General features: G+C 42.4%; 2 protein-coding genes across 3 annotated transcripts in view; one reads left to right on the plus strand and one right to left on the minus strand.

Annotated features, from left to right (window-relative positions):
* Nucleotides 1–5,796: 5,796 nt before the first annotated feature.
* On the minus strand, nucleotides 5,797–7,557 carry tpbgb (trophoblast glycoprotein b). Its single transcript, XM_064945315.1, has one exon. It carries the CDS (start codon nucleotides 7,042–7,044, stop codon nucleotides 5,908–5,910), a length of 1,137 nt encoding a protein of 378 aa, XP_064801387.1. The 5' UTR covers nucleotides 7,045–7,557; the 3' UTR covers nucleotides 5,797–5,907.
* Nucleotides 7,558–11,657: 4,100 nt separating this feature from the next.
* LOC135520011 (inhibitor of Bruton tyrosine kinase-like) overlaps nucleotides 11,658–24,367 on the plus strand; it is a 37,278-nt gene continuing 24,568 nt past the window's right edge. For both annotated transcript variants that reach the window (XM_064945316.1, XM_064945317.1), the window contains exons 1-11: nucleotides 11,658–11,817; nucleotides 12,997–13,937; nucleotides 15,523–15,619; nucleotides 16,440–16,564; nucleotides 19,247–19,357; nucleotides 19,978–20,148; nucleotides 20,433–20,550; nucleotides 20,684–20,864; nucleotides 23,064–23,187; nucleotides 23,506–23,683; nucleotides 24,004–24,157. In XM_064945316.1, coding sequence (XP_064801388.1) covers nucleotides 13,608–13,937; nucleotides 15,523–15,619; nucleotides 16,440–16,564; nucleotides 19,247–19,357; nucleotides 19,978–20,148; nucleotides 20,433–20,550; nucleotides 20,684–20,864; nucleotides 23,064–23,187; nucleotides 23,506–23,683; nucleotides 24,004–24,157 — 1,589 coding nt within the window. In that variant the 5' untranslated portion in view covers nucleotides 11,658–11,817; nucleotides 12,997–13,607. The remainder of the gene's footprint in view (nucleotides 11,818–12,996; nucleotides 13,938–15,522; nucleotides 15,620–16,439; nucleotides 16,565–19,246; nucleotides 19,358–19,977; nucleotides 20,149–20,432; nucleotides 20,551–20,683; nucleotides 20,865–23,063; nucleotides 23,188–23,505; nucleotides 23,684–24,003; nucleotides 24,158–24,367) is intronic.

The raw sequence follows: 24,367 nt of genomic DNA on the forward strand, positions 1-24,367 counted from the left end.
ATATAGAAAATCTGAAATGAGTAGGTGTCCAACCTTTTGACTTAGATATCAAATCACACACACAAATTGCGCTCAAAAACAGTGCCCACAAACTGTTCGGACCTACATAAGCTGTCCCAACACCTTACCGCTGCTACACATGGCTCTTAGTGGCGCCTTGTCTAGCAGCGAAACCATTCATTCAGCCTCATTTACTGGATTATAAAAAAACATATCTAACTTGCTTAAACAAATGTGATTTCTACTAACAATTGAGATGTACAAACTATGCCATAAGGGGATGACAAGCGGATAAGAGGCAATCCGTAATTTCAATGAAAACATTTGCGAGCAAGCTCGGACGGACGTAGAGATCCGTATAACCATTTATTCAGCACTTTTGAAATGTACAGCAACATAATTCAGAATATGGGCCTTAGTGTTCTCCCTGCACACCAAGTCAGAACCGTAGGATAAATAAAAGGGGGCATATAAGCACTTGAGATATCCTTAGACAGTAGAGGTAGCCAGTGACCTCCATGCCACATCACCAGGGCACCAGACAGGAAGATAGTGCTACAAATCACTTCCCATCCCATTTCAAAGAGGCAGTGCTACAAATAATTTCCCATCCCATTTCAAAGGGGCACTGAGAAATACTGTCTCCACTAATAAATCAAATATAGATCTCCAGCCATTCAAAAGCTTGGGGTAAGTTAGAAATGCCCTTGTTTTTGAAAAACTATTTGTCCATTAAAATACCATCAAATTGATCAGAAATACAGTGTAGACATTGTTAATGTTGTAGATGACTATTGTAGCTGGAAACAGCTGATTTAATGGAATATGTACACGAATCCAAGTTTATCATTTAAAAAAAAGGCTAATTGATCATTAGAAAACCCTTTTGCAATTGTTTGCACAGCTAAAAACTGTTGTTCTGATTAAAAAAGCAATACAAACTGGCCTGCTTTAGCCTCTTAAGGATCCGCTCTTTTTTTCAATTTTCACCTAAAAAGACACCCAAATCTAACTGCCTGAAGCTCAGGCCCTGAAGCAAGGATAAGCATATTTGTGGTACCATTTGAAAAGGAAACACTTAAGTTTGTGGACATGTGAAAGGAAGGTAGAAGAATATAAAACATATCTGGTAAAGATAATACAAAAAACAACAACCTTTGATTCATATTTTTTTGTACAATCATCTTTGAAATGAAAGAGAAAGGACATAATGTATTTTCACCCCAGGACCCATTTAGTTTTTGGCCACTAGATGGCAGCAGAGTATGCGCAAAGTTTTAGACTGATCCAATGAACCATTGCATTTCTGTTAAAAGTGATGCATCAAGACTGCCCAAATGTGCCTAATTTGTTTATTAACTTGAATCTCCCCATCCCGGATCCGGGATCGTGACTAAAGCCTCAGGCTCATTAGCATAACCCAACGTTAACGATTTCTGAAAATCGCAAATAAAATGAAAATAATGCGCCTGCTCTCAAGCTTAGCCTTTTCTTAACAACACTGTCATCTCAGATTTTCAAAATATGCTTTTGAACCATAGCAATGGACTAATTTGTGTAAGAGTATGCTAAGCTAGCTTAGCATTTTGAGTAGCATTTAGCACGCAACATTTTCACAAAAAACAGATAACCAAATAAATAAAATCATTTACCTTTGAAGAGCTTCGGATGTTTTCAATGAGGAGACTCTCAGTTACATACCAAAAGCGCAGTTTTTCCTGAAAGCGTCTGTGTGTAGGAGAAATCGCTCCGTTTTGTACATCGCATTTGGCTACCGAACCGAAAATTCAGTCACCTACAACGTCAAACTTTTTCCGAATTAACTCCATAATAATCGACCGAAACATGGCAAACGTTGTTTGGAATCAATCCTCAAGGTGTTTTTTCACATATCTCTTCATTGATATATTGTTTGTGGAAGCCTGTATTCTTCTCTAAATTCCATGGAAAAATACTTGCAGCTGACTTTTGCGCACCAATTTCGGCGCAGGACACCGGGCGGACACCTGGTAAATGTGGTCTCTTATGGTCAATCTTCCAATGATATGCCTACAAATACGTCACAATGCTGCAGACACCTTGGGGAAACGACAGAAAGGGCAGACTTACTCCTCTCGCATTCACAGCCATATAAGGAGACAATGGAAAACAGAGCCTCAAAAATCCTGCTCATTTCCTGGGTGCCGTCTCATCTTGGTTTTGCCTGAAGCTCACGTTCTAGGGCACGCACAGAAAATATCTTTGCAGTTCTGGACACGTCAGAGTGTTTTCTTTCGAAAGCTATCAATTATATGCATAGTAGAGCATCTTTTTGTGACAAATTATCTTGTTTAAAACGGGAACGTTTTTCATCCAAAAATGAAATTGCGCCCCTAGAGTTCCAAGAGGTTAATAACTTTTCATGTTCAAAACTGTGCACTCTCAAACACTAGCATGGAATTATTTCACTGTAGTAGCTCATGTAAATTGGACAGTGTACTTATTTGAACAAGAATTTAAGCTTTCTGCCAATATCAGATATGTCTATGTCCTGGGAAGTTCTCGTTACTTACAACCTCATGCTAATTGCATTAGCCTACGTTAGCTTAACTGTCCCAAAGAAGTTAAGACTAGCTGAGTATCTGGAGCATCAGCATGTGGGTTCGATTACAGGCTCAAAATGGCCAGAAACAAAATACCTTTCTTCTGAAACGCAGTCTATTCTTGTTCTGAGAAATGATGGCTATTCCATGCGAGAAATTGCCAAGAAACTGAAGATCTCATACAACACCGTGTACTACTCCCTTCACAGAACAGCGCAAAGGGTCTCTACCCAGAATAGAAAGAGGAGTGGGAGGCACCGGTGCACAACTGAGCAAGAGGACAAATACATTAGTGTGTAGTTTGAGAAACAGACACCTCAAGTCCTCAACTGGCAGCTTTATTAAATAGTACCAGCAAAACACCAGTCTCAACGTCGACAGTGAAGAGGCAACTCCGGGATGCTGGCCTTCTAGGCAGAGTTGCAAAGAAAAAGCAACATCTCAGACTGGCCAATAAAAAGAAAAGATTGAGATGGGCAAAAGAACACAGACAGACAGACGAACTCTGCCTAGAAGGCCAGCATCCCGGAGTCATCTCTTTACTGTTGACGTTGAGACTGGTGTTGTGCGGGTACTATTTAATAACTCTGCTAGTTTTCAGCTGTGCTAACAATTGCAAAAGGGTTTTCTAATGATCAATTAGCCCTTTAAAGTGATAAACTTGGATTAGCTGACACAACATGCCATTGGAACACAAGAGTGATGGTTTTGCTGATAATGAGCCTCTGTACGTCTATGTAGATATTCCATTTTTTTCCTTCTCAGTCTGCCATTTCCAGCTACAATAGTCATTTACAACATTAATAAAGTCGACACTGTGCTTCTGATCAATTTGATGTTATTTTAAAATGGCCAAAAAAGTGTTTTTCTTTCAAACACAATAATTTCTAAGTGACACCAAACTTGAACGGTAGTGTGTGTGTGTGTGTGTGTGTGTATCTCTCAAAGGTGGTTGGCTGAAAACTAATTAAGATGACAAAACTATGATTTCCTGAAATGGATAGCTAGCCTCTACTCCTGATACTTTATTGGCTTATTTAAAAGGGACGGCAGGGTAGCCTAGTGGTTAGTTTTGGACTAGTAACTGGAAGGTTGCAAGTTCAAACCCCCGAGCTGACAAGGTACAAATCTGTCATTCTGCCCCTGAACAGGCAGTTAACCCACAGTTCCAAGGCTGTCATTGAAAATAAGAATTAGTTCTGAACTGACTTGCCTGGTTAAATAAAAGTAAAATAAAAAAAGCAAACAATGCCTTGGGAAGATTGATTGGAGACATAAGAAATACGTGATAGGCCTACATATATTAAACTCATCTCCATAAGTCAATTCGGGGTTAAAATGAATCTACTGTGTAATGGTTATAGTGCATTATCCTTGTTGGACCCTGCAAACAGACTGTCTTTATATTGAGAGTGAGGGACAAAGAAACATGGTTAACCCCCACACACTGCATTCATTTGGACAATCTCTATGATCACAAACCTGAAAAAAAAGAAAAGATGTTTACACACTTTCACATTCAAACACATTGCCCGAAAAGCACATACCACCAGTGACTGAATGAGGGATGTCTGGGCATTGTTATGGTAAGAGGATTTGTACAGTAGCTCGGGGCTATGCAAAGGTAGTAGTTAGTCGTGCACAGAGACTTAGTGCGTTTCTGTTTGTGCTCGTTAACTCACACTACCTCCCGGGTGGTCTTCAATGTGCATGGTGAGGTAATGGCCAGGTGTTTTACTCAAAACGTTCACCAACTCTGCAGTTACCTCATAATCCAGATTATGAACACTTGTCCTGTAAAATAATGTTCCACATTTGATATTTACTCATACATACTTGACGACCAGAAAGAAAAAAAGAAGAGCACAGCATTTAGTTAGCAGGAAAGTAAACAATGCTTGAAAAACAAGACTTTAAAAATGCCACAACTAAAACACTGCAGATTAAAGCAGAGTATGAACTCATTTCCATACCATAATGCCTGTAGAGTGCCCTCCTCGTAACAACCTTGGGTACTGTGTACCCTCATTAGCATTTGTCAGGAAAGACAACCCTTAACTTTCCCCCTTTGAGCTCACAACGTCGGAATGCTTTGAAATGAGTGCCAATCCTGTAACTGGTGTAGTTGAACCAAAGAGGATTTAGATAGAAATCCACTGACCATGGGCTACACCTCAATATTATTTTGGATGGTTCTGAGGTATGCAATCATTTGACTATCGCGCCAGGGATTTCTATCCGAATCCTAGTAGGGATTTAAATGGACAGGAACATTCAGTCACGTCTCGCTTCCCAAATAGAATGGAAGTTGACTTAACTTTAATTGGAAAGTCATTCAAATCAATTCATCTTCAAGGTCAATTCTGCCACCTTCAGAAGTCCCAGTTAGCCTTTTCTCACCTCTTCAGAGTAAAAATTGGAAAGTCAACAACGACTGCTGCCTGTAAATGTCTCATCTGCACGAGCTGACAGGGAACGAGTTAATGTATAAAGGTGCCATGTAAAGTCTTGCCTGTGTGGTATGGTCGGTGCTGGCTGTGGCATGACGTCCTGTGTCTGCATGCATGTGTTTGAACCTGCAACGAGGGAGTGGGCACTTCTCCATTTCGTGACCGTGAATCTCTCTGGTGCCCAAATACCGGCACATTCCTCAGTCACTGGAGTTTAAAGGACCTCAGTCGAGAAAGGAAAAACAGCAATGAAAGACATTTTATTCAGCTGTACATCATGAAAAATGTTGATAATGTCCACCTAACAAGTGCAATACTAGTGAGAGAAATTAGCAAGTGCTTTAATAATTATATTAAAAAGGAATAAATACAACTAAACAAGCATAGCAACACTGTGCAGTGGGAGGAAAGTAGAAACAAAAGTGTTTAAAATATAACCAGCAGAAAGGATATATATATATCCTATGTATATAGCCTAGTTACTACCAGTCAAAATAAGTCTGTTTAGTTGGGAGTTCTACGTTACCATCCAATTTTGCTCAAGGAAGGGAAAATGTTATATTACATAGAGCCCTCTCACAAACCCCATCTGAGTCATGATTCTCAGTCCATGGAACGTTGATCTACATGAAAAGGTGCAAAAACAAATAGACACTGCATTGCAGGGGCCAAGGGCATGCGTGGTGGCAGATTGTGGGTCGTCATGACTGAGGCTACTAAGAGTCACGACTGGTGTAGAAGTCTGGACAGTACTATCAGGGGGGGGGGTTGCAGGCCGGAGCCCCCGGAATTACAGAGATGCTCATGCATATCCTGCTCTTGACAAGTCATAATGCCTCAGTCACTGTGGGGCCCTGGCTCACATAGCGGTCCTCTTAAATGTCGGGGTTGAGACTGAGGTTGGCCAACCTGGGGTCCGAGCTGATCTCATACCTGTAATGGTATCCCTCCATGTGGTCCCTGCACGCGTCCCGAATATTGTATATCCAACGCTTTATCCCCTTCCTGTTGAGGTAGAGGACCAGCAGAAATATCACTCCGATCAAGGCCAGCACCATGCCCAGGAAGACATACGAGGTCTCCAGCACACTTTTCATTTCACCTGAAAAGGTACACTCCAACTCCAAGTCCTCTATCTGGAGCAATGGTAACTGCCGCAGAACCTCAGGGTCAGAACAGGTCATATTCTGCTTGTCTGTGACCTGCTCGGAGCTCCTCAGCCAGGCCACAAGGTCCTCGATATTGCAGTCACAGAGCCAAGGGTTCCCTGCCAGATGCACCTGAAGCCCAGGCTTGAGGCTGAAGTCCATCAGTGTAGCGTTGGGTAGTTCCCTCAGGGCATTGTCCCTCAAGTCTAGCTCACGGAGGGGAGGAACACTCAGCGTCCCGTTCCGGATGAAAATGAGGGAGTTGTTTTGTAGGTTGAGGATGGTGAGGTTGGGGAGGCGGGAGAACATGCCCTCAGGGAGAACAACCAGGTCATTGTTAGACAGGTCTAAGCGGGTAAGTTGAAGGGCTCCGCCACTCCGTAGCAGGCTGAAGAGCTCATCCATGAAAGAATGATTGTAAAAAGCCCTGCTGAGGTTAAGATCCAGCAGTTTGTTGTAATCAGGAAAGGCTTGAGCACTAAAATTCAGAATCCTGTTGTTACTCAAGTCTAGCAGCCTGAGATTTGGCAAGTTGTTTAATACATTGTGGCCCACCAGCTCCACCTGGTTTCCCGTGAGATACAAGTCTGTTAACTGCTCAAGAGGCACAGGGAAAGACCCAGCTGTGAGATGAGAAATATTGTTCCCAGTAATAAACAGGGTTTTAGTGTTTGCTGGCAATGGTTGCGGAACCATGAATAAACCCTGGTTCACACATTTTACCGTGGACGTGAAACAGACGCATTTGTCAGGACAGGCTGAATCTGAAACAAGGATGGCAAAGAAAAACCACAAACGAAGCAGAGTCGTATTTTCCCGGGATTCTTCAAGTTTACAACGTAACAATGAGCTCACAAAACGCATTTTTTCACCTGTGGTTCCAATGAATCTGATAGATGAAACGAAGCACAGTGCTTATTAGTGCACAAATGTTTTTTTTCCCCCGAGTCAATCCACGTTCAAATTCCTATCCTCCACGTGGAAAAGGCTACTTTTCAACCTTTTTCCGGGAAATAGCTCTACTTTCGATTGAAACTGGGAGGCAGCGGCTACATTCATTAGCTAAACAGCATCCTCGCAATACATTTACACGCAGAGAAAAGTTTCGGTTGCCAATCAAGTCTCTCACCATGATCCTCGTGTTAGTGGGGGCTTTCAAATCCGCTTGCAGTTCGTTTGATCGCACCGTTCTCCCTCAAATATATTCGAGTCAACCTTTGAAGTGAAGTGCGTAAACAGCCATTAGATTTCGAGGAGATTTCCCAATAACGCCCAGAACACACGATACCACAAAAGCATCTGTGCACACACTTGGTCCAACACTGCTTCCCTCGAATCAACTGAATACACTCTTCTCCAAGTGGAGTATGTGAAAATTAGTCCACCGCGGCACAAACCACTGCGAGGGCTATACCATGTTAAATTACAACGGGTGAGCAAGGAAACTTCAGTAAACGGATGTTGTCGTCCAACAAATGAAACATTAGTTATATATCCTTGTTATTGCTCACATTTCTTGTTTCCTTTATTTATTTAAATGCATACACAATCACAATATGCGCAGTCTCTATTGGGCATTTCACTGTGGTCAAGAAAATGACATGGGTGTGCGCCAAAATAAACCACCGCTTCATAGCTGAAGTAGCCGGGTCTAATCTAATGACAGGTTTTCGATCCAAAATCAAATGCATCATCAACTGTACTCAATTGTTAGGAAACTGTAAACAAGTATTGCATATGATTTAATATCGTAAATTACATCTCAGATACATTGTAGATATCAGGGCCACTCAGCCAATGTGCTGGAGAGCTAAGGGAATGCAATTTTAAACCTCAGAACACAAGAACCCATTAGTCTCAGACTTTATTTTTTCGATTGAAAGATTTTTGTCAAATGAAAATCCATCACTTGTGTAATGCACTTCCTCACTTAGGCTATTATGTGCTTTTAGAGGGGAATGACAATCGAAAGCTAATGTGGGTGGTTTAATGTAGCCTACTGGGCTGCAATTAGTTTGAATAGCCAGCAGTAACATGTAAGCATAGCCATGGGAAATAGGGGTGCTGATGGTGCTGCAGATAAATAAAAAATATATAATAATTTATAAAATATTACTATATTTTTTTGTTCCACAAAATGAGTGTACTAGAGCCCCCTCACCCGACAGCACGGCCATACAGTACATGTGTTAATTTAGACAGTTATCATTAATTTAGATTAGTTAACAGCCGATATATAATCCTAATTGATTGATGAGGAGCACATAGTCCCCTGGGTCCAGGGCATAACACTGATGAAGTTCTGGGTTGGAGAGAAACCAAGCAATGCTGTTAGTGTGAAGAAGGCTGCGTGTGTGTGTGTGTTTGAGAGAGACAGTACATAGGTTCACACAGTCAATTTCATGTTCTTATACATGTAGTTACATGTACGTCATTTAGCAGACGCTCTTATCCAAAGCGACTTACTGGAGTAATTTGGACTAAGTGCCTTGATCAAGGGCACATCATCAGATTTTTCACCTAGTCAGCTAAGGGATTCAAACCAGTGACCTCTTGGTTACTGGCCCAACGCTCTTAACCGTTAGGCTACCTGCACTGTAATTACTCTTGTAACAACATTCTATTCAAATGTTAATTGATAATAATCTATTAACATAATTTTTAGTGATCCACTGTAATGTTTTTGTAATTACATAAGAGAAACGTATCCCCTTTTAAAATAGCTAAACTGCTGGTCACCAGGATCTTCCGGTTCCATGTCTGAACTTAATCTGGTCCAAATAAAGGAGAGCAGCATGAAAATAGTTTATTTCCAAAACGGTTTAATATCCACCAATTTTTCCACATTTGTGTTTTTTCATCAGAAATAAATGCTTATGTGTACCTTTATGTGTGTTACAAATTTGACTGATTATTAATTCATAGATTTTAGATGTGTATTAAAATGTTGCTGTTTTTTGTTGCAAAATGCTATATATATCCCATTGTTTAACTGGAATAGAATGTTTGTATCCTGAATATTTCATATGTAAATTCTATCCATAATAAATGTAGCCTCATGCTATAGCGTTTAGTTGGCCTCGTCCCAAGTAGCACCCTATTCACTGTATTGTACACTACATGTGACCAGAGCCCAGATCTCATATGACTGTTAAATATAGGCAATTTGTTTTCTGGAAAGGATTTCCACTAGATGTTGGAACATTGCTGCGGGGACTTCCTTCCATTCAGCCACAAGAGGTCGGGCACTGAAGTTGGGCGATTTGGCCTTGCTCGCAATTCGGCATTCCAATTCATCCCAAAGGTGTTTGATGGGGTTGAGGTCAGTGCTCTGTGCAGGTCAGTCAAGTTATTCCACACCAATCTCGACTGACCATTTCTGTATGGACCTCGCTTTGTGCACGGGGGCATTGTCATGCTAAAACTGGAAAGGGCCTATCGCAAACTGTTGCCACAAAGATAGAAGCACAGAATTGTCTAGAGTATAATTTTATGCTGTAGCATTTAGATTTCACTTCACTGGAATTAAGGGGCATAGCCCGAACCTTGAAAAACACCCCCAGACCATTATTCTTCCTCCACCAAACATTCTGGCAGGTAGCGTTCTCTTAACATCAGCCAAACCCAGATTCGTCCGTCGGACTGACTGGTGGTAAAGCGTGATTTATCACCCCAGAGAACGCATTTCCACTGCTCCAGAGTCCACGTGGGGCATTGCACATGGTGATGTTAGGCTTGTGTGTGGATGCTCGGCCATGTAAACCCATTTCATGAATCTCTTGACGAACAGTTCTTGTGCTGACGTTGCTTTCAGAAGCAGTTTGTAAATCGGTAGTGAGTGTTGCGACTGAGGAAAGATGATTTTTTTTACATGCTTTATGCTTCAGTACTTGTCGGTCCCGTTCTGTGAGCTTGTGTGGTCTACCACTTCGCGGCTGAACCTTTGTTGCTCCTAGAAGTTTCCACTTCACAATAACAGGACTTACAGTTAACCAGGGCAGTCTAGCAGGGCAGAAACTTGAGGAACTGACTTGTTGGAAAGCTGGCATCCTATGACGGTGCCACATTCAAAGTCACTAATCTCTTCAGTAAGGCCATTCCACTGCTAATGTTTGTCTATAGAGATTGCATGGCTGTGTACTCAATTTTATAAACCTGTCGGCAACGGGTATGGCTGAAATACACAAATTCATTCATTTGAAAGTTTGTCCACATACTTTTGGACATGTATTGTATCTCGTTTTGCAACAAAATGTGATTGTTTGTCTCTATGAAATAAAATCATCTTCGTGATAGATTTCAAACAAATACATGTCTGTCCTTAAAAAAAAACATTTATTAATTGAACCAGGCAAGTCAGTTAAATAACAATTTATTATTTACAATGACGGCCTACCAAGGAACAGTGGGTTAACTGCCTTGTTCAGGGACAGAACAACAAATTTTTATCACATCAGCTCAGGGATTCGATCCAGCAACCTTTTGGTCATTGGCCCAGCACTCTAACCACTAAGCTACCTGCTGCCCCATTTAGCAATCCCATGCCATGATTAGATTCTGAAAAAACACACCAATCTCCTTCCTACATTCTTTAAACTTAAAAACCCTATTTACCAACTTTTCTGAAAATTGATATATAGCATTTTGCATTGAAACTATTCTTAACTACACAGGCATAGGCACTGAAGAATAACCTAATGTGAAGTTTTACCAAAGTATTGTACCAAAGTCAGTAGCAGAACTGTTCTCCTGGGATTATGCAGGATAATGCTGCTATTGTAGCAAAAAAAGAGAAGGAAATATTCATCAATATTTAATCATGTGTCAAGCCCTGGTGGGAACCCAATTTATAACCCTAGCTCTACCCTTGACCCCTTACATATTCTTAACTGGAGCCCACATGACCATCAATTGAAACTAAGAGATGTGGAGGAGAATTTTTAAAATCCTTTTCAGTAACCTTCATGCATTTATTAATTAAAGTCATTATTTATTTTTTTCAAGTTGAAAACCAGTGGCCCAAGGGTAGGCAAACCTGGACCTACTCTGCCCCCCCCCCCCCCCCCCAATTAATACATTAATGTAACTAGTTTACTCCCAGCTCTTAACTCAGAATATGTGTCACTTTTAAAAACAGCAAATTTCTCCAAGCAGTGACGTCAATCAATCGAGTGGAATGATTTTGACGGTGTGCCAATCATCTGTGACAGGGGGCGCTATCAAGGACCTACATATGTGTCTAGAAGATATACGTTCTCCCGTGACTGCTGCACATATCGGTGTTCATATTTTTAATGCAGTCATTCAGTACATGTGCCGAGTTTACCATTTAAAGTGCTTAATCAACTCTACATTGACAAATGCAACCAGACTTTCGTTTGGTAATTTCACGATGACGCAATGACACTGTCCAATTGAAAACGGGATTGCAAGATCTCTCAACCAATCAGAAGTCTCCGTGTTACCCAGCCACCCTCCTTTTTTGGATCCTTACATAACTGCGGAGTTGGTTTGTTCTGGCCAAATATTCAGGTTTAATAAGAGCTTTTAGCGATGTATATTTTTGAAAAGATGACACAGTCGGTGTGTACCGTTGGAGCAAGCTTCATCACCACTTTCGTCTTCATCTAGCGGCAGGTGAGAAAGCGAAATGTGATCGTGGCAATCTATTTTCACTGCAACTCGCTAGCATTGCTAATTTAACTGAGTTTTGCGATGATGTGTCAGTAGCAGCATTCAGATCTCGATGGTCACATCAGGGTAACAAGCCAACAATACGTATATAACAAGTTTTAATTTAAAGTATTTGAGATTGTCCAATATGTTAATGGTTTGTCGCTAATTTACAGTTAGCCAAGTTCAATTGCTCGCTAGCTGTCAATGTAGTAGGTAACTAGCCAGGATTTAGAGAATGAACGCTTCATTCGCTTGTAGGAAACTGTTAAATCATGGTGTACATGCATATAACTAGTTGTAATACCACTGGATTACATTGTAGCTAGCTGCCCAGTGAGTAAAAAAATTGTAGGCCTAATGTCTGGTGCTAGACTCCTATGAGACTTAACGTTAGTACAACTATGTTATTAACTAGTTAGCTAAGTAGCAAGTATGCTAGATGGAAGCAGCTACGACTGGATCCGCTACTAACTTCGCTACGTAACATAGCTGAGTTGATTAGCTAACTACACCGTGGACATCTAATGCACACCATACATCTGACAGGTATTTTGCAGACCAATGCATCTTTATTTAAATACCTTTTTTTATTATATCTAAAAACATGTTTTTCACTTTCACAACTCCAAGCTGTGCATGTTGTGAAAACAGTCAGTTTCAAACTGTTGCATGTTCCTATTTTGATATCCTTATTTGTTTTGTTTTTTCGTGTTACTAAAACTTTTGTGCAGTATTTTTGGCCTGGAGTCAATAGACATAGCTTAGCTGGACTACTATTATAGGCATAGTAGGGTCAAGTCAATTGATCCTTGCTGGCTGTCCCTGCCTATCTGGGGTGCTGAACTGCACTCTGACCTCTGTTGACCTTTCAACATAGATTAAACGGTTAAAACCTAGCAAGCCATATAGCATAGTACAGTTAAAGAGCCAGATGGGTACGTTGGATTTTCCAGAGCATGCATTTGTTCTTTGCACTTTGAATATGCCTGTTCTGTGGCATTGTGGACAGACATTTAGTACATGCCAGGTTTATGTTGTGTAGCTATGAATCCATGAATATAGCTATGAATTGTTTTCTCTACCTTGCATGTGCTTCCAGTGTTTTACAACTAATGACTTTGTCCACCCTTTATTCCCCAGGTTCCCAATACAATTATGGAGTTTTGAGAAGGGTTTTGTGTGTTTTTGGGGGGGAAAGGGGGTCTTTCCCCTCAATTTTGATGGACTATTTGAAGGGACTTTCTGGAGGGTTATTGAACCTGCCTTTTGTAAAATATTGTATATGTTTTTTTTTGAAGTTGGAAAAGGAGAGAATATTTTTTGTAATATATTAATAGTATATTTGTATTTTATATAAGTGTATAATTTATATATACGTTTATTGAATTCCTGATGCCATTGTATGTTTCTAACACATTTGGTTGTGTTGAGCTTTGGGTCTACATGGTGGACTAAGATGACCTAAAACAAGGCCATGGGGTTGCTAGGGTGCGGTGGAATCTCAACACAAGCACAATTCTAGCACCCCATAACAATCTCCCACCTTTTTCTATTTTCTTCAGAGAGCAGCTACTTACAAAACATTATAATTTCAAAGTCACATTGACTTGACCTAAAGCGTTCTCTTAGGGTTTGTTGCTGTTTCATTGTTTGTTTTAGAGTTGGGAGTGGGGGGAGCAGGGTCTCCGTGACTGGGTAAGTTTGCTGCTTTAGAGCGGGGAGTTTACTGCAAAGTTTAGAAGTCTCTCAGGATGAGCGTGGTGATGGCAAACCCGGACTGCACGCCAAAATGCCGCTCTGTGCGGCATGCAGATGAAGTGGTGGCGGCGCTGACGCGGGGTTCAGAGGGGAGCCTGCGGGCCTTCCTCAACAACCACTGCCACAACGCGGCCACACTGAGGGACTCCTTCGGTCGCACGGCCCTGCACCTGGCCGCCTCACTGGGCAAGAGGGCCCTGCTGGAGTGGATGCTGGAGAGCAAGAGCCCTGACCTCATGGTGAAGGACAAGGAGTCTGGCTGGACCGCCCTGCACCGCAGTGTCTTCTACGGACACATTCACTGCCTCATGTCACTCATTAAGGTGAGTCTCCCTCTGATTCAGAACTAATGTTTAGATGACTGGGCCTCCTTTGGCCTCTACATACAGTGGCAAGAAAAAGTATGTGAACCCTTTTGTATTTCCTGGAATTCTGAAAAAGTATATGAAACCTTGGATTTTATAACTGGTTGACCCTCCTTTGCCAGCAATAACCTCAACCAAATGTTTTCTGTAGTTGCGGATCAGACCTGCATGACGGTCAGGAGGAATTTTGGACAATTCCTCTTAACAAAACCGTTTCAGATCAGAAATGTTCTTGGGATGTCTGGTGTGAACCGCTCTCTTGAGGTAATGCCACAGCATCTCAATCAGGTTGAGGTCAGTATTTTTTTGTTTTAGTTTGTTATGTGTCGTTGTCCTGTTGCATCACCCAATTCTATTGAGCTTCAATTGGCAGACAGATGGCCCTGCAAAATGTCTTGATATTTTTCCATTGACGATAGCAAGCTGTCCAGGCCCTGAGGCAGCAAAGCAGTCCCAAACCATGATGCTCCCTCCACTGTACTTTAGTAACTTTACAGTTGGGGAATGGTTCTGGTATTGGTGTGCTGTGCTCTTTTTTTTCTCTTTTTTTTCTCCACACAATGCTGTGTGTTCCTTCCTTCCAAACAACTCAACTTTAGTTTAATCTGGCCATAGAAAATTTTGCCAGTAGCGCTGTGGAACATCCAGGTGCTTTTTTGCAAACGTCAGATGTGCAGCAATGTTATTTTTGGACAGCAGTGGCTTCTTCCGTGGTGACCTCCCATGAACACCGTTCTTGTTTAGTGTTTTACGTATTCTGGACTCATCAAAAGAGATGTTATTATGTTCCAGAGATTTATGTAAGTCTTCAGCTGACACTAGGATTCTTCTTAACCTCATTGAGCATTCTGCGCTGTGCTCTTGCAGTCATCTTTACAGGACGGCCACTCCTAGGGAGAGTAGCAACAGTGCTGAACTTTCTCCATTTATAGACAGTTTGCCTTACAGTGGACTGATGAACATCAAGGCTTTTAGAGATGCTTTTGTAACCCTTTCCAGCTTTATGCAAGTCAACAATTGTTAATCATAGGTCTTCTGAGATCTCTTTTGTTCAAGGAATGGTTCACATCAGGCAATGCCTCTTGTAAATCGCAAACTCAAATTGTGTCCGTGTTTTTTATAGGGCAGGGCAACTCTAACCTACATCTCTAATCTCGACTCATTGATTGTGCTCCAGGTTAGCTGACTCCTGACTCCAATTAGCTTTTGGAGAAGTCATTCGCCTAGGATTTCACATACTCTTTCCAACCTACGCTGTGAATGTTTAAATTACGTTTTCAATATAGACAAGACATACAATAATGTGTGTTATTAGTTTTAGCACATTGTGTTTGCATATTGTTGTGACTTAGATGAAAATCAGGTCAAATTTTAGTACCAATTTATGCAGAAATCCAGGTAGTTCTAAAGGGTTCACATACTTTTTCTTGACACTTTAAATGATTGCTTCTCTATTCTTAACTACTACATCACTTACAGCTAGATGTAGTTATAGGGAAATAGCATACTGGCCCTAGTCTAGAATGGTGCTTCTGTGTTGCAGCATGGTGGCATTCTCTCCACCCAGGATAAGGAGGGACTCTCTGTCCTGGACTTAACCATGAAGGACAGGCCAGCACACGTGGTGTTTACGAAGACGGGTGAGGATCGCTTATCGTTTCATATCCATCTCTCATTTAGACAATGCATGACTAAAAAGTGAAAAGGCGGATGTTTCTTTAAAGCACATAGTAAAGACTGCTGTCAATCGTTGTTTACCTGTAGAAAATAGTGTTGGAAGTCTTTGCTAGGGATGCACGATATATCGGTGAACATATCGGAATCGGACGATATTAGCTAAAAATGCCAACATCGGTATCGGCCGACGCTAGCGAACTATAGCTATAACTATAGCTACTGAAACAGATTGTCGTTATGTGACGTATCTTTGTTGACACGCAAAGACCCAAACGACGTTCTGTAGAAATCCTGGTGGAGAATGAAATGACTGAATAAATGAACAACAAAATGGCACAGCAAGTAAGTGAAAGAAATAGGTTTTGATTATGTTTTACTGGTAATGGGGACATACGTAAATGCCAACAAATTAACTTTTTGGTCAGTGTGGTGTGTGTGTGTAACCTTTATTTAACTAGGCAAGTCAGTTAAGAACAAATTCTTATTTACAATGACGGCCCGGACGACGCTGGGCTTATTGTGCGCAACCCTATGGGACTCCCAATCACGGCCAGATGTGATACAGCCTGGATTTGAACCAGGGACTGTAGTGAAGCCTCTTGAGCTGAGATACAGTGCCTTAGACCGCTGCTTCCGTGTGTGTGTTAACTATTTAACTGTACTAGAATGCTTAAGGCCTCTAAAATTTGAAATATGGAAGGAAAATATCGGTATTGGCCAAAAATGTGATGTTGGTGCATCACTAGACTTCTAGTTTTGTAACTTTTGTTTTCTCTCTCTCAGACCCCACTGAGGTTTATACTTGGGGGAGCAACACCAATTTCAGTCTGGGGCACGGGAACCAGGAGAGCAGGCATCACCCAGAGATTGTGGATCTGTTTGCCCGTACCAGGGTTTACGTCAAACAGGTAAACAAACTGACTACTATAGAGATCCAATAACTGTTCTCCTTAATTATTTTCAGTCTACGCTCTGTTCCTTTCCTCTGAAGGGGAGGGGTTCTGCCTCTGTTTGCCACCAGCTATTAGATAGTCACTCACATGAGTCATGATAGGGCTTCCCCACCTTCAACATCCTAGTCTCCTGGGGCCTCCTCCCTCCACACAGACTTGGCCTCAATATGTGGCTCACCAGGGGATCCATCACAACCATGCTTATGTAAACACGGTTGTCCCGTTTGGGTCTCCTGGATAACAGCCCCCCCCCCCCCCTTGCAAAACAGACCCCCTCCTGGGATATTCCCTCACTACAGACTGCTCTCCTGGGAACAACGGGCATGGGTAGGAACTAGGAAATAAAGGTGTTCGTATAAGTTGGCATTGTTCTTATTGGGTGGTTGTGTATGGTATAAGGGGTAAAATCGCAGCAATGGTAACTGGCTATTATGTAGCTCTCTTGTAACGATGCTAAAATCACATCAGGAGACCACTTTTGAAGTCTGTCTTATGTGTAGTTACCTTTTAATTCAAGTGCACATGCACCAAGCACTGTTTTAGTTTGCAGTGTTTTTCTGTAGCACACATGATGGAGTTGACAAAACAAATGCCCACTGGATTGACGCAAATAATCATGAAATCATTCTACCAGGTAGGCATAGGCTACTTTTAACTTAACATATGTTTTGGGGAAAGCCTTTACATCTACCAGAAGATGACAGTTATCACTAGCATCGCTTTAATATATATCTATATATATTTTTACTGTCCCTTTTTTTTTCGTTGCTGTGGTGGCAACAGTTTAGAGGCAATGCGCCGCAGCTAAATGAATACCGGGGAAACACTGACTGACATCATCATTGTCCTCCTATCACTATTGATTTGGGGGTTTCAGAAATTGAAATATAAATTCTAAGCTCCTTTTTAGTGAGAGGGTGAATGACTGAGAGGAGTAGGACAGGTGCACTGGGCTTGGGTTCTGTGTCTGGCTTTGTCTAGCCCAGCTCTGCATGGTTAAACCCACGTTGGCCTTATGTGCGGTCCCCTCTACAGTGTCCCTGATGGCCATGTGGAGGCCCTTAGTGTGATTAAGGCTATTGGCACCAGACAGCACCTGCGTTACTGCCCAGTCTCTCTTTCTTTAGTACAGAGCAGGGTTCCCCAACTTGTGGCCCATTGTCTCATTTGGCCCCCAAGTTTTTGGAGGAAAAAATAATAATATTTTCATCGTTGGACATAAGACTGTAAAAACAGCAGGAAATCAGCTCCAAGTAATTTTAATAAATCTGATCCAAGTATTCCTGTGCATAATAGAGAGATGTGATCGTATACAAATTTAAGCAAGGTTTGAAATGATTGACTAAAACAAACATTATCTGTTTGGGCTTCTTGCGGTCAATTTGTGGTCTACATATTATTTTGAATTAGGTTCCGGCCCCTGAACATCTGCTCAAAAACACATCGGGCCGCGGCTGAATCTAGTTGACGATCCCTGGTGTTCTAATTATCAGTGTAAGAACACTATGAAAGCTATATCAGTGCTGCCACGTGGTCGTTTCCCCTGCACTCGGCACATTCCAAGCTTAATTGCACCCCTCATACATCTTTCTCCTACAGATAACCATTAACGTCTGGTGTAGACCCTCTAAACCTAAGCACACAATATTTAAATATGATACCTGATAATTAACCCTATTCCAAGTTTAGGAGTCAGACACCAATCACTGGTATAGATGGTGCTGAGAGGTCTGAGGAAGAAACCTTGTAAGATAACTTTGTGTTTTTTAGGTAATGTTGTAGAGATCTATGAGGTAATTTTGTGGAGATGTAGGCCCTAACTATGGTTAGAACTGTTTTTCCAGCGGTTATTTAGACTCTTGACAGGAAGGACCTTTTCACAGGGAGCTATGCTAGGGAATTCATTCCTATGACATCAGCTCGTGCTCTGCTACAGCTCATGATGTCATAGGGTGGCATGCATTCCTAGTTAAGTACAGATTTTGACTAAAGTCTTTGGGTTAGATACGTTATAGCTATATCCGATGTAATATTGAAAGGTAATGACCCAACTTTTGAGTTTATCGAAGTTTCATTATTGTCCTATGGCAGGTTGCTGTTTAGCTTCTACATTTTATACACATTTTCATGACCTGTGCATTTTCATGACCTTTGCTCAGTGGGGAGCAGATCCCATTTCAAGACCTCTCAGTGACCTACTGGTACCCCTACATGGAGGCAGAGCCTTTGTCCTCAGTGCAACCTGCCCACAGTCCAACAGGTGCTAGGGGTTAAATATTTATCCCAGTATGACATGCTTTAATTAAATGAGCCGGGTATGTGTGTGGGGCTGTCTCGTTATCAATGTGATACATCGGGGAAACATCCCCTTCGCCCTATTGAGAGCAGGAGGGGACAATGCATTAGTAATGATGTTTACTTTTCCACTTGTGCCCCGGCCTATAGTACCTCCACTATTTGACTATTACTACGAGATGGCTTAGTTTGGCCACGGAAATCAATCAACAATCAATCAAACATGCTGCGGTCTTTTTCTTTGAGTTCTTGTGATGAGAATTTGACAGTGGAGCAAAATTGTCTCACTGAATAGACCTACATTATTGATTACCTCCAAAAATGTGTTTCCTTTCCTCTCAGGTGGTGCTGTGTAAGTTCCACTCCGTGTTCCTGTCTCAGAAGGGGCAGGTGTATACATGTGGACACGGGCAGGGAGGTCGGCTGGGACACGGGGACGAACAGACATATCTGGTGAGAATACTATATTGTATCTGACCTGACCTATCAAATTTTATTGGTCACATAAGTGTAAAATCTACCATGTGTGAATTGGATTTTTTTTTTTTTGCATATCCCACTCCCCCTGAGACACCCTTCGAGAGCGGGTCATGACCAGGGATCAGCCATTATTGACAGCGACCCAGGAGCAATTAGGGTCAAGTGCCTTTTTCAAGGGCACATTGACAGTTTTTTCACCCAATTGGCTCTGTGATTCGAACCAGCAACCTTTTGGTTACTGGACCAGCACTCTTAACTGCTAGGCGACTTCCTGTATGGCTGTTTAACTCTGTTCACCTGCTTCTAGCTTGATGAGCTATAACCACTCCACCCTGAGTGTACCTGGGGTTGATTTGCACACCTGTGCTAAACCTGTGTTAACCTGGTTTGAAATACTTTTTTTGAAATGTGTTTGAGCTTGTCTGGCACAATGTAACCAGTGGAATCGTCCCAAAAGTGTCAACTTCAATATTGCCCCATTTTTGAAGGCACTCCAGGTCAGGCTCAAGCAAACGTTCAAAGTATTTGATATATTAAAAAAACAACATACTATTCAAAGTGAAATAGGGCTGTGGATTTTTATCATCGGTCAGGTTCCTCGGATGGTGGAGGGGCTCCTGTCTCATCACTGCTCCCAGGTGGCTGCAGCCAAGGACCACACGGTGGTGCTGACCGAGGAGGGCTATGTCTACACCTTCGGCCTCAACACCTTCCACCAGCTGGGCCTGGCTCCCCCGCCCGCCTCCAGCCACCTGCCCAAACAGGTAAGAGAGACACCTGGCCAGGCATGGTGCCCACATAGAGACTACATAGCTAGGCAGCTAGATGGGGCGTTGTCCCTAACCACGTGAGCGGAGTAGGACAAGCTAAGGAAAAAACTCCCGGGGCCTCATTTAGCAATATATGTGTGTTTTTGTTATGACAATTGCATGAACAAATCCAATGCATCAAAGACAAACATGTACACAGCAGACACTTGAATCTGAGGGAAGCTGAATTAGTGTGGATTGGTTGTTGACTGACGTTGGTCTTGTCCAATGGGATGTAGGTATTCTCCAAGACCCTTAAAGGCAGGACTGTTATTGGTGTAGCAGCGGGGAGATTCCACACAGTTCTGTGGACCAGGGAGGCTGTCTACACAGTGGGACTGAACGGAGGGCAGCTGGGTAAGTCGTGATGACTGGCACACCATAGCATAACATTGGTTTCCAATGACTTTGAAGTTAAGCCAAGGCAACTAATGATATGCTCTATCATTCCCCTACCTTGACTTTATACGTGGTGATGGTTGACCTTTAGGCTACCTGTTGGACCCCAACGGGGAGAGGTGTGTGACCGCGCCTCGCCAGGTGTCTGCCCTGTACCACAAGGACGTCACCATCGCCATGGCAGTGGCCAGTAATGGGGCAACATTGGTGGTGACAGAGAAGGGAGATGTCTACCTGCTAGCTGACTATCAGTGCAAGAAGTTGGCATCCAGGTGACTATACCGATAGTGGAGAAGTGACTACCAGGGTCACGGTTAATTCCATTTAATCTCAGGAAGTCAACTGCAATTCCAGTTTCTCATTGAGGAGAATTGGAATACACATTTCAGTTTACTTCCTGAATTGACCGAATTCCAAATAACATTTTCTTTATGAGAGAGAGATGACATTAACCTAAGGTTGATCAAATTAGCATAATACAAAAATCCCCATTAAAAAGAATTCTGTTTAAGCAAGAGAGATCTGTTTTGCATTGGATGTGTTTCAATCCACTGCATCCGCCTATTTAACACTTCTGCATTTGCGGTGAAAGGTGACAGAGCTAGAGCGCAGTTTGTCAGACCATGAGACATCCTGAATATCGGTCTGGAGCACCCGACCGGTTTGGCCTACAAACTATTATGACCACTTGATGGAAATATGAGTCTCACGAACACGATGGTGTTTACTCTGCGACCCACACAAGCGTCGTCTGAAGTCAGTACAGCCCAACTCCCAACTTCTGTATGTAGCGTCAGAACAGTTTGGGCTACATACTAATATGACCCCTCTGTGTCAAGGTGAGACTCTAATGAACACGTACATGTTTTGCTCTCATTTAGGAAAGTACACTACATGACCAAAAGTATGTGGACACCTGCTCGTCCAACATCTCATTCCAAAACCATTGGTATTAATATGGAGTTGGTCCCTGCTAAAACAGCCTCCGCTCTTCTGGGAAGGCTTTCCACTAGATGTTGGAGCGTTGCTGTGGGGACTTGCTTCCTTTCAGCCACAACCTTAGTGTGGTTGGGCACTGATGTTGGGCGATTAGGCCTGGCTCGCATTCAGCGTTCCAATTCATCCCAAAGGTGTCCAATGGGGTTGAGGTCAGGGCTCTCTGCAGGCCAGTCAAGTTCTTCCACACCAAACCCGACAAACCATTTCTCTATGGACCTCGCTTTGTGCACGGAGTCATTGTCATGCTGAAGCAGGAATGGGCCTTTTGCAAAATGTTGCCACAAAGTTGGAAGCACAGAATCGTCTTGAATGTCATTGTATGCTGTAGCGTTAAGATTTCTCTTCACTGGAACTAAGGGGCGTGGCCCGAACCATGAAAAACAGGCCTAGACCATTATTCCTCCCCCACCTATCTTTACAGTTGGCACTATATGCATTGGGGCAGGTAGCGTTCTCCTGGTGTCCGTCGTACTGCCAGATGGCGAAGCGTGATTTATCACTCCAGAGAACGCGTTTCCACTGCTCCAGAGTCCAATGGTGGCGAGCTTTACACCACTCCAGCCAACGCTCGGCATTTCGCATGGTGATCTTAGGCTTGTGTGCGGATGCTCGGCCATGGAAACCCATTTCATGAATCTCCCAAAGAACAGTTATTGTGCTGAGGTTGCTTCCAGAGGCAGTTTGGAACTCTGTAGTGAGTTTTGCAACCGAGGACTGACTATTTTTTTTTACACGCTATGTGCTTCAGCACTCGCTGTTCAGTTCTGTGAGCTTGTGTGGCCTACCACTTTGCGGCTGAACCATTGTTGCTCTGAGACATTTCCACTTCCAGTTGACCGGTGTAGCGCAAGCAGTGCAGAAATTTGACAACTGATTTGTTGGAAAGGTGGCATCCTATGACGGTGGCACGTTGAGTCACTGAGCATTTCAGTAAGGCCATGCTACTGCCAATGTTTGTCAATGATTATTGCATGTCTGCATGCTCAACTTTGTACACCTGTCGGCAACGGGTGGTTCTGAAATGGCGGAGTCCACTAATTTGTATGTGTGTCTACATACATACACAAGTGCCATTAGAAAATTATTCAAACCCTTGACTTTTTCCACCTTTTGTTACGTTACAGCCTTATTCTAAAATGGATGTAACCTTTTTTTTTATCTCTGCAATCTACAGACTACCCTATAATATGAAAGGTTTTTAAAAAGTTTAGCAAATTTATGAAAAACTTTTTATATATATTTTTATTTATTTATACTTCAAGGGGTCTTAAAAATCAAATGGTAAAATGATCCTTCGTATGACCTTAAAACAATTCCATTTTGCTTCCCCCCTCCTGGCTTAAACAGGGCATAGACAATAATGGGTTAACAGGAGAGAGAGAGTGAGAGATATGTGATGATCATTCTACTGTCACTCGCTCTTTAAAAAAAATATATATATTTTTTTCCCATGCCCGATGTTTCTCTTTCAGACAACTGAACATCCGGAAGGTCCTTGTGAGCGGAGGCAGTCTGGACCATCGTGTGGACCCCCAGGTCCTGAATGAGGGAGGGGGAGAGAAGGTGGCCATCCTGGCCCTGGATGAAGCTGGGAGGGTAAGGACCAGCTGGGTCCAATACATTGAAAAATACCAAATACTTAGTGGTGACGAGCTACAGTCATTTTGTTGGTGGATTCTTCATGTTCAAACGATTCACTCCATATGATCACCCCTCAAGCTGATGTATTTGAGCCATTGATTATCTTATCCTGTTCTTTATTACTTAGTTTTTTCTGTTTGGATGATGATGTGTGTTGATCTGTGTGATCTATGTTTATTCTATGCATTTGTTGTCACCACAGACTGACAATGCCTTTAATTGCCCCTCTGGATTACTAAAGTGCTATTGAATTGATTTCTCCGTCTCCGTCAGGTTTTTTGCTGGCGCTCAGTGGGTGGTTCGGTGAGACAATGCAGGTGGGCATACGGGCGCCAGGTGTTCATGTCAGACATTGCCCTGAGCAGGAACAACATGATGTTTGTCACACAGGAAGGGGAGGGCTTCAGCGGACAGTGGCACGGAGAGTACAGGAAGAGCGTGGAGAAGAAAGGTGAGTTGAGAAAATGGTTTACTCTCATAGCTCAGCGACGACACAATGATACTTCTGAGGGCAACCAGTATTCTTTCACTTTCCTCGTTTATTGTATGGTGGATGATGAACTTCATGAAGTATGGAAAAATAGTAAACAAGACTTAGATTCAAAAGTAGTCTTTTGCACCCTTGAATGTAAGTAATGTGTACTATTTCTCTGTTCTTCAGGATGTTTATCATCCCAGCATAAATCAGAAGTTATTTGAATCATTGGGAAGTAAGTTAGAATCCTTGCGTTTTGTCATTTTACTAAAGCATTTCTCCTTTGTGTGCTTCAGATGGGAGTGTGGAGGTGTGTGGTTACCCAGAGGGTGGAACTGTGTGCGAGCGAATCCGCTTGGAGAAGCTCCCCTATGTCCACCGTGCCGTCAGCATCACCATGGACTCCAAGGGACGCAACTTTGGAGTGCTGCAGTCTGACCCTAAAACCAGGTACTGTTCCTCTGTGTGTTGTCGCACCTTTTTTAAACATTTTAACTGTGTCATCTTTATTAGGCCACACCGTAACAAAACGTTTTTGAAATGGACAATAAGTGTTTGTTGGGAAGTTCAGATAGTACATCCCTGTTTAACTACGTTTTGGAGCATTTTGTGCCTTGTGAACATGACCCTGATTCGTGAACAAAATGTCTGATCTCTGTT

This window comes from Oncorhynchus masou, chromosome 29, assembly GCF_036934945.1.
Source record: "Oncorhynchus masou masou isolate Uvic2021 chromosome 29, UVic_Omas_1.1, whole genome shotgun sequence".
Classification (NCBI taxonomy): domain Eukaryota; kingdom Metazoa; phylum Chordata; class Actinopteri; order Salmoniformes; family Salmonidae; genus Oncorhynchus; species Oncorhynchus masou.

Excerpts from the sequence above, each read along its gene's own strand:
- tpbgb (XM_064945315.1), bottom strand. The coding sequence starts at position 7,044 with ATGCGTTTTGTGAGCTCATTGTTACGTTGTAAACTTGAAGAATCCCGG.